At 36.8% G+C, this 11,138-nt stretch overlaps 1 protein-coding gene across 1 annotated transcript in view; it reads right to left on the bottom strand.

The window, feature by feature from the left end:
* Fsip2 (fibrous sheath interacting protein 2) overlaps nucleotides 1–11,138 on the bottom strand; it is a 75,369-nt gene that overhangs the window by 32,238 nt on the left and 31,993 nt on the right. Inside the window, exon 16 of the mRNA XM_048426279.3 lies at nucleotides 673–9,622. Coding sequence (XP_048282236.3) covers nucleotides 673–9,622 — 8,950 coding nt within the window. The remainder of the gene's footprint in view (nucleotides 1–672; nucleotides 9,623–11,138) is intronic.

Below are 11,138 nucleotides of genomic sequence, written 5' to 3'. Positions count from 1 at the left end.
AAATGGGATTTTCCTTAAATATTTCACAATTGTAAAATCTTAGTCTTAGCCAACATATTGAGAAAAACAGGTCTTCCATGTTCAAATTTCTAAGTCATGGGTTGATGTCTGCCTTGACGTCGTAGTTACGACACTAAGAGAACAGATGTTTCAGGTTTGCTGAAACATCCTGCCGTAGCTCTGTGAAATGATTATTTAAAAGTATATCAAATCAAAATCTTTGGTGTTATGCTGCATTTTACTTGTAAATCTAAAGATTTGTGTTACTCTATCATCTTGAAAAAAATACAAGTGTACCAACTCCAGAAAGTGAATGATAGGTTGTAGCTGCAAAGACATGTCTAAGTACTTGGCAAACTTTTCAATTCACAGTGCATGCTCCCCCAAAGTTCCCTACCCTAAATTTCTTTTCATTTTCTCTTTATCTGAAGGCCTAGAGGAGAAAAAAACAAAACAACCCACATCTTTTATATTTAATGTACTAACAGTTAACTTAGTGACATTTTTATACACCACGGAAATTTAAAAGTAACCAAATAGTTATTCTACAGTTCTAAAACTATTTCCAGAAAAACAAAAAGTAGACTCTCAGACAAGAGATCTTTTAAATATACCTTTTACTGTCTTCTCAAAATTAATCTCAACTTAAAAATTAACTTATCTGTTGCTTACCTGCAGCTCTGGCGTTCTTCAGATGTGTTACCACAGACGTCGTGACATGTCTTGCCACCAAATGCATTTCATTTGGACCCAGCTCGTGATCAACAAAATCAATTGTGTCAGTGTCTCCCAAAACCTCCACTGTCATTTTGGGGTTTTTATTTTTCCACTTGTGTAATAAAGAAAGATCCCCTTGGCAGGCTTCAAGACCATCACTGTTTTCATCATCTACACAGGTCGTTCGTTGACCCCACATTTGGAGCAAGTTGTTCTCACGCTTCTGCCCTCCATATACTGCAGACAAAGGGTTGTGTCCTGACATAAAAAATGGTCTCATGGTCTCCAGGCTTTCTTCGGGGTGTGGTTGCTGAGAAAAGCCGTAGCTCGAGAGCACTGTGTTCACAATATTGTCGGCCGCTACACATATCTTGAGTGGGGAAGCATTCGTCTTAATTTCACTTGGCTCTATTGGTTTTGCAGTCTCATAATGAAAAACCCTTGGGTTTTCCCCTTTCCCCATTTCAATGAATGACATAACTTGTTTCAGTGATTCTTCTGTGGATTCATTTGCTTTCTTAAACCATTTTTGTAACACACTGCCTTCAGGGAGAGAATTGTTACCTTTTGTGACTTCCTCAAAGAGTCCAAAGCTGGATTGCCTTTGATTCTGGTCGTCTTCTTTGTTTCTAGAACATGATGGCCCAGCTTTTGAATTGGGCCTTCCCCTTGACTCTGAGCTTTGAACTTTATTTTCTACACAGGAACTTGTGGGGGAGGGTGAATTAGGTGTCATCCCATCCTTTTCTTTTGTATCATTCCCTGAACTAAACTCCAAGCCAGATACACTCCTTTGTGGAACATGACTCCTCACACTGGTGTTTCTCACCTTTGATGTAGGCATTTTCACGTGAGATGCAAATTCAACCTGGTTAACAATGTAAACATTCTCAGTCCTTTTGAACCAGCTTTTGGATGGAAGGTTTGTGATCAAAGACTCACTGAAATGAGTACATTGGTCTATCAGTGTACCAATGATCTCGCTTGCGGCAATGTTCTCTTTCAATATGCTGAGTGGATATGGCTCCATTTGGCTTATTTCTTTGTCTAGCTTATTCTTGATTATACTAAGCATGTCACAGACAGTTGTGACAGAATACCTAAGCAGTTCCGAATGGAATGAATGGACCTGTAGGAGTGTGCTCTGCACATTTTCCTTGGCTATAGCAGTACTTGGCTTGAATTCATCACTACACTTTCTAAATGGTTGTAACTTTGGCAACATTTTCTTGCTTAATTGTCTCTGTTGCACTTGAAAAAGATTGTCTATAGGCATTTTCACTATTTCCGAAAACTCATATTTAGAGATATGCTTAAATTTCAAGTCCACAAACGACTCTAACATGTTTAACACTCTTTCTACAATCTCTTGCACAATTTGGTGGCTCATAGACACTTGCTCTTTCATCCTCGTGTTGCAGGTCTGCACGCCACTGAGAACATGCTTGGTTGGAGCACCATGCTTACTTTTAGCAGCAACACGCTCCTTCCGACTTGGTAGGATCCCCTTACTGTCTTGAGTAGGTAGCTGAGACAAGAAACACAGCTGTAATTTTTCAAATAGCATTTCAACAATTTCCCGTCCAAACGTATTGATCTGTGCTTCCGTATCCTCAGCTCTAGTAGATCCACCTTTAAAGTGATCATAAAATCTGTTTTTACAATCTTCAAGAGGGGGTAAATTTAAAAGCGAAAGTGAATACTCCAAATCTTTTGCTTTAATTGAAATTTCGGTCAAAATGTTTTCAGCTACGGTTAAAAGTTTAGACTTTTCATTTTCTGTATCACTTATTTCTGTTTGCCATTTGTCAAACAATTTTTTAAAGATACCTTCTTTAGGAAAAATCTGTTCTAGCTGTGAGGAGACATTTTCTAAGTAAAAACATGCCTGGTGCTCAGGTGGGAAACTTGCACCCAGATTTTGCTTTGGCTGATGAAAATCACCTAGATTTGAGACATTATTTGGAGAAGCCAAATTGTGGTTGTTTGTAGCATACAATTCTTGCAACACTTCATTAACAACTTTTCTTGCTTCATGAATTTGATCAGTGGGTAATGCTTTTGTATTTAACATGGCTCTGTTTTGTGCTACTCTTTCAAGTTCTTTCATAATTATTTCTAAAATATCAGTTATTATATTCTTGGCATAAATTCTTAATTCTGAAGCTGGTAGCTTGATTTTCAGTATGGTTTGGGCATCCGCTGTTGGTGGAGTTTGTGGCAGCCCAATGGCGGTTTTGGATCGGTTCTCTCTTGGAGTCTTCTCTCCAGCACCTAATTTGGTCTTGCTTCTGGACTTAGTACTGCAAATGCCTGGAGGCGGTTTTGTTTTAAATTTAGAGAGAGTGGTAATTTTTGACCTTGCTTTTAAACTTGTTTTGCATCCTGGTCTAGGGCTGTTCTTAGGGCTAAGTTTAGGATTATGCAACTGAAGAAGGTACATGTCATCATAACTACCTTCAGGGGGAAATTTCTCTTCTAGATGCAGGGAAACAAAATTTGACAATTTATCAAGAACTATTTGAATTAAGTATCTTCCAACTTGCAATGGTGAATATGGCAAAAAAGCATTTTCTAATACCAGAACGTTTAAATTATCTGCATAAAGATGCATTTGTGGTACCCCTAATCTAGCGGAATTACTTCTTTTCCTTGCAGGCTTAGTTTCTCTAAAGCATGATGGTTTTGTTGATGAGATGTCATTGTTGTCATGCATTTCCACCTCTCTCCAGCTTTTAGTTTTTTTGTACAATGATGTCACAACTACAGAGTGCATTTCTCCCAAAATATTTTCAAGTATATCATTTGATAGGCTGTTAATATGAGACTGAAAGAATTTCTTCTGTGTTATAGTTGATGTTTTACTTTTAGGTTTAGACACAATGTAGGGCATTTCATTAAATGGTGGCAAGTGGCCTATGATTTCCATTATGTTTTGACTCAACTTCTTCAAAACCTCTTCTACTGCATTAAATATTTCAGTTTTTTCTCTTGGTTTTGATTCTCCTTTCCTCATAAATACTTCTTCCAAAACAGCTCTTTGGAGTTCCTTTTCCATTGTTATTGGGTTTTCTTCTAAGGGGTCATTTGTAAAGAGTGGTAATGTGGTTGTTTTTTCCTTCCCTTTGTATCCCAGTAAGACTTCATTTGATATGGTTAACTGGGAACACCCAGGCTTCTCTGATGAGGATAAAAAGCCACCCCTTAAAGATCCTTTGTTGTGCAAAATTTTTAGGATGCTATCAACAATTTCACTCACAATGGTATTTTTTTGAAATAAAATGCGGTTTGAATCTGTGTGCACATTTTGCATTTCTAAGTCTAAATCATTTTTAATGAGCTTCAAAATAGCACTGGCAATGAAATCAGCGTAGTCCTTAAGGCTAGTTTGGGATAAATGGGTTGCGGTTCCAAAATTTTCTCTACAACTGGCAAAAACGGGTTCTGCAAGCTCTTGACTAGGGTCTGTTTTGGTTGTTGATAATTTTAGGACATTTACATCAGGTTCAAAATGGTCTGATTCATGTAAAAAGCCATCATCTTGTTTACCATTTTCAAATGCTGGGCTAAGAAATACATTTTCTTTATTAGACTGAGAGGTAGGAGTCATTAATGAATTTATTCTTTCTGTGGCAAAAGACTGTAACCGATTAAAAATAGTCTCCGTAATGAAGTTGGCATTTTCCTCACATGGGTCAGGCACAGGTTCCCTAGTGTCTTCTTTTCTCTCTGCATGCACCTGATAAACATTAGCATCAGCTAAATTCTTATGCTTTGAGTGTGAAAAGTACCCTGGTTTTTCTTCATTTCTTTGTGTAACAAAAAGAGGTTGTTGGCACTGTGATTTTGGAGACATATCATAGAAGGCCAGTCTCGAGGAATGAGAATCCTTTGCATTTATGACAAGCATGACCAAGGAACTAAGGTTATGAAGCACAATATCCACCAGATCTTTGGATACCAAGATGACGTCTGTCTTAGGAACTGACACTCTAGGGATAATATTTGTACCCATAACAACTGGTTCATAATTTGCTTCTGAGTGTTTGCTGGGAATACTGGATGGCAGGGTGGGAGTGGCCAATGAGAGATTATTCTGATATATAATGTTTTCATAAATATCACATAAGATCCCTTCAATGGTATCTTGAATTTGAAACTCAAGTATTTTTCGATATTCTGTCTTATTGACTAGCCTCTCAATAACTCCGTCATGCCGCTCTGAACAGTTGTCTCTGTCGGAACTGGTGCTCTCACACTTGCCTCTGCATGACACAATATCAAGCACCTTGTTAACAACCTGACTTGCAATATTCTCAGAAACCACAAGGTTATTTGTTGGGAGAGGACTTTCTTGTTCTTTATCCAACTCGTGTTTGATACCTTGTAAAATTTTCCTAGCCACTTCTTTTGCGTAAATATTTAATTTGGAAAAAGACAGTTGGCACCACGACTCCATCTGTCCTGGGTTGCTGTGACTCTCTGAACAACAGGGAAATTGTTGATCAGAATGAGAATCTTCGCCTGATAATGCCTGGCTTAGCAGTCCCTCTTCCTGCTGTACTGGCAAAGTCGCTGGAACTCTGATGTCAACTTGGGGATGAAAGAGAGATTCTACTTTGGAAGCAGCAAAAGTTTCTAAATTTTCTAATATTGCCTGTACAATATCTTCCACTACATTTATTTTGGTCTGTCTGTCAACATTCCAGCTCGACTGAATATCACACGGATTTCCGTTTAAAACACTGACAGGTCCGTTTCCCGGATAGGCATGCTCACTAAAGGAAACGTTGGTTGAAAAGATGATGGTTTCACAACTGTTTTCACTTCCTTGTTTTTCTGTCGTGGCAGCTGAATAAAGCTTGTGAAATACGGTCCTAACAACATCATTTACCACTACAGTTACGTCCGCATCAGACACTAAAGGGCCCATCAGCGGATCCATAAATTGAGATGCTTGAGTAGTTGATACAGGAAAATTATGAGGCATACCACTAAAGTGAGAGTGTGAGAGGGAAATAGTATTTAATTGATTGATTAAAGCACTTTGAAAAATTTCATTCAAAATATTTCTTATAATAGGAACAATCGGGGATTTGTGTGGTTCTTTGAGTTTGACTTCAATTTTGCTTAAGGTTCTTTCTAGAACCCACTGGTCAGTACAAAAGGTCCCCGTTTCTTCCCTGGGTGATGTTATATCTCTGATGAATTCTCTAGTTTGTGTGTCATCGTCTAGAAATGACTCTGATTCAGCTCCTCCAGGAAGGAAATTTCCATAAACTGGTCGATACCTGTAGTTTTCAATGCCTTTGTTCTCAGATTCAGGTTCAGTAAACATATCTTTAGATACTACATCTAAAATTAAATCAACTATGTTTGTAAGCATTTGTGTCTCCTGTGGTGAGCTTTTTATATTTTCCTTACAATCTGTTGGGTTAATATTTAATTCTGTTTGAATGGCTTTCAGAATAGCACTTGACACCCTCTTCGCATGAGTGTATAAAGTAGACTGCAATGATTCATCATGGGAATCTGTAGGACAAGTTTTGCTTTCAAGTTCCCAACCCATCACATTCTCTTTCTTATCTTCATCTTTGAGACCACCAATATTTTCCATGTTTCCACTGGCAAATATTTTCAATTTAGTAAAAACCATGTTAAGAATATCTAAGGCAACACTCTTCAGTTTATTTGGGCACATTTCTTTTGAGTTCTCAGTTTTTGAAGACCCTGGGATATCATCTTTTGCTTTATTTTTGGTAGTGTCTTTATTACCCATCATCATTTTGGAAATCATGTTGGAGATGATGTTCGTGCATTTGGCCATTTCCTCCATAGTTGAAGCAAATGATAGGTTATCAATGTCAAGGGATTCTGAGACAGTTTTCAATTCAGAATTTACAATGCTGCTATCTATGTCAATATCACATAATTTTGCAAGGACATATTCCAGAATTGCTTTGGAAATGAGATGAACATTAGATAGTATTGGAGGATCCTTAGTTGACTTCTCTGTGCTTTGCTTACTACAAGATGGTTGAGAATCAGGGTGGGCACCTGTGAGTTTGCTTAACATTTCATGCAGTGTTTCTCCAATTTCATCTAACACTTGCAATTTGGGACTCTCTTTCAAATCCTTTCCATTAATGACACTGTGGTGAAGGCAAGGTGTAGCCAAATATCGTCGAAAAGAAGCTTTATCCTGCTTACTTGACAAAATGCTTTGTTTATTAACATTGTCAGACTCACATAACGTTGTAGATACTGCCTTGTCTGTAGAAGTTGAAGTACTTAATTGATCTTCATTTGTACTTGATATCATTTCACAAATACATGCTAGTAATGGACTTTCCATAATGTCATTGACACTTCTGACATGGGAGTCTACTGCTTCATTGGGATCAACAAACAACCCCTTGCTTGTATGACACTTGGTATGGTCTGCCTGCCTAAGATTTGGGATTATCTTGTTGAGTTCTAGTTCATTCTGTATAGCATCTAAAACAATGTTGACTATTTTCATTGTGTAAGTACTAAGTTGAGAATGTAATGATTTCTCTACCAGTAAAGATTTTTTACCTATCTGCAGTTTTGGACAAACAAATAACTTCAGCCTTTTAAAAATTGTATTAATGATCTTATCAGTAATATCATTTACACGCTTTGGTTCACATCCTCCAGATCTTAATTGGGAAGACTTTTCAATCTCTACATTGAGTGAGGATAAATATTTCATTTTCTTTTCACTGTCAAACCATACTTTGAATGGCGTTTTACTTGGTATTTCTTTTGCTGTTTTGGAAGTATCAGAATGATCCGGACAAGTTTGATGAACAGATGAAATGGCATTTTTAATAGTGTTAGGAATGTACGTTGAAGCTTTATGAAGTATATTTATTACAGAATCTGTTATTTCACGTGAAAATGCACAGATTTCTGACCCCGAGAAGTGCTGTTCAATCCGTTCTTGATCTGATAGTCCTTGAGACTTTTCTGAGACAAAAGCAGAGGTTTCTTCATCAATTTTGCTTCCTGGGAGATGAGATGAAACCGAAATGCTCATATCCTTGAGCATTTCTGTTAAAATGTGTTTGACTATGTTTTCTGAAGCCTTTTGTATTTGATATTTTTGATCTTGGCTGAAAATTGAAGGATCATTAGTCAAGCAGTGCTTTGTCCTTACAATGTCTTCACTGTCAAGAGATAACTCCAACTTTAATCCCCAGTCATGAGATCCAACTTTACTTTGACATGTAGGTTTTGTTGGTAGTTTATGACTTCTTTTGGATTCAAAACAAGTATCTCTTTTTGTAGGCCAATGATTAGGAACCTGCTCTTGTGCTTTTATTTTTTCATCAGTGAAGGATGAATCAAGCACACTTTTCACAAGGTTATCTATTTCCTCATCATCATCTTCAGAATAAAGAACCATGCCTGGGACATTAATAGGGGGAAAAGGCCTTTTAGTTCTAAGACCATGAAAGGTCCTTGCGGCAGTGAGTCTATACTTTTCTTCAGCATCAGGAAGATTTCTTGCTCTAGGTTGTCTATGTTTTTTAACATCTGCTTTTGCTGGCACCCGGTGAAGCTGAGTTAAGACATCATCCAGTAGCTGCAGAAGTACTACTGTTTCTTCAGATGCAATGAGTCTCTCATTGTTAAGTTCGGTTTGTACATAGCCTAGAATAGTGCTTATTGCTTCTTCTATATAGCCAACTAGAGAGGATTGTGAAAAAATATTTGATATTAAGTTTTGTATTTCTTCTTTCACAATTTGATTAGCTGCACCAGATTCAGAACTAGTCTTCTTTTGGTCAGTTGTTTGATAGAATTTAGGTGGTGGCTCTGTCTTAATTTGTTGATGGAAATGTTTAGTTGTATCTTCAGGGGGAAGTTCACTTTTCTTATAAGATGTAAGAGTCATTAACTTCTCTAAAATGGCATGCACCATGTCATCTGCAACATCACACATTGGCTCCAAGGTGTATGACAGTGTTTCTTCTGAAGACTTTGTATCCAAGGATGAGTAATATTCACCACTAGCTGATAAAGTGGGTTTAGTATCGACTGTCAGATCTTCTTGTGAAATTATCTGCACACACTTCCTCTCAACGGCCGACTCCAGCTTCTCAAGCATGTTTTCCACAATCTCTGAAGCTACCGAGCATATGTCAACATTTGAGAGCATGTCTTCCCTTTCTGAGTCACATGGGTCCACAAAGACTTCAGCAGTCACAGAGGAAAGAGAAGGAATTGCCTGGGTTAAGTCAGACATGATTTCTTGAAAAATACTTTCTAAAATAAGCTGTGTTTCTCCTTTCAAGTGACATTTAAAGTTGACAAAAACGTTCTTTAAATTTTTCATCTGATCCATCGCCTTTGATTTTTTATCATGCGGAAACGGGATCTCTAAGCTCTCTGTTTCTGTGGTGGCATCTTTGGATTTCTTAGTGCTGGTTTCTAATGATGTTAAAAGGTGACTATCCGATTTGCTGCTTCCTATCTTAGGAAATGGATATTCCAAGCTGGTTTTGTTGTAACTGACTTGTGAGGATATCGATTGTCCTCTCACTTGATATGTTTTGTCAATCACTGTTCTTTCCACGTGTGCAGAAGGGGGTTTCAAAGGTGTGGGTGGTTTCTTCACTGGCGTGTCACCGGCAAATATACATGGCTCTGCTTGAAAAGTTTTAGTCGTGAAACTTCTGTATGTAAAGCCCTCACTGCACGTACTACAGAAACTTGAGCTATCCGAAGAAAGGTCTGAGTCATCAGACACTGGATAAGTATTACTCTGCACTCTTTCTTCGTATTTTGTGATGGCTGGATATAATATACTGGTCACTGTAGCTACAACCCATGTCATTATGTTTTGAATTATGCTGTTTAGTTCTTCAGAAGTTATCTAGAAAAAAGATATTCGGATGAAAGGAGTCATAACATTTATTCCATATTTGGGAAATATGGGGGTAGCATCGATTTTCATGTTAAACTATTATGTAATAATAATAATAATATAAGTAGAATTTCAGCACCATTTAAAAGAAAATTAAAGAGAGAATCTACTCATAATTTCAGACTGTTTTAAACTGCTTTACTTCATACCAAAGGGAAATATTTTGAACGTAAAATTTTATTTTATTTATATACCTTAAGAAGCTATAAAAATTATTTCCCAACATTCATAACTTGAGTAAATATCCTTAAATTTAAAGTTATCAAATTGCTATTTAGTCACAACTCATAAAATGTTTTAGAAAAAAACAACATGATATCAGAGCTGTGCTATATATTTTAAAAACAGTTAAGTTTGTTTCAAAGTATTCCTCCAAAGAGATATAGGGAAAGTATTTTGAATTCTTCAGAAGCATTTGTCTAACTTCTGTATCAGGATGAAAAATAAATCTTCTTACTTTCTATTCCATGCTACAACAATAAGTACACAGTCTGTTTCTTTGGAATACAGAATTGGTAGTAAAAATGATCTAGGAAATCAGAAAATAGATGTATAAAAATACAAGACATGATAGAAAGGCTGGCAGGCTGTTCCCGTTCAAACTATATCTACGGTCAACATCACAAGAAAAGATAAAATCTTTGTAGCACCCTCTCTGCTGATCCATTTTAGCTCATAGGAAGGGCCTAATGAAAGGCCTCTCAGCTCTCATCCCCAATTCCTTAAGATAGTTTTTCACTACTATTGTAGATGGTGATTAACGTCTTGATAAGCACAGATCAAGACAAGGTTAAGTATAAAAATCTAGGTTACATAAATATACCCTTAATTGAAAGTTCTATTAATAAATCATAAACTTTAAGATAGAAGGTACTTATTCTAAATGAACAATACTGAGCATACACATTAAAATATCCAATGTATTTTTTTTATACAAGATGTAATGAACAACAGAACCATACTGATGTTCTTAAACTAGGTGAAGGATAAAGACATTTCCAATTGTAATATAAAAAAGAAGGCAACATCTAAAGTTTTGCATGTAATAAAATAAGGTTACAGGAATCTTAGTTCTTCCATTTCATTGAATTATATTAAACTGAAGCTTTGCGTGTGCTCTATGGCTTATTGACTGAGCAGGATTCAATGGGAAAAGACCAACTGCTGTGATATTCCTCAAGATCTCTGACTACTCTGACTAGACAGATACATGTTATTAAAATATTCCTTCTTTTCTTTTACTGCCTCAAGTCTCAGCTCCCAGGTGAGCAAGTACCTTTGCCTGTGACCTTTAGTAGCAGGTTCTTCCTATGAGAATTGATAGAGTTAGATTCAGGTTTCTCAACTCATTCTCTTCAGAGTTCGCCATCAATATCTGCAAAGCTACACTGATTGATAATATTTCATGAGAGGTGAGATCCTGTTATCTTGCTTCTCCATGCTATACCCAAGAGAATTTCCTAAA

The sequence above is a fragment of the Myodes glareolus genome, chromosome 21 (genome assembly GCF_982192425.1).
Source record: "Myodes glareolus chromosome 21, mMyoGla1.1, whole genome shotgun sequence".
Classification (NCBI taxonomy): Eukaryota; Metazoa; Chordata; class Mammalia; order Rodentia; family Cricetidae; genus Myodes; species Myodes glareolus.
Note: the sequence above shows the minus strand (reverse complement) of the source record. Positions and strands in the feature narration are given on the sequence as shown.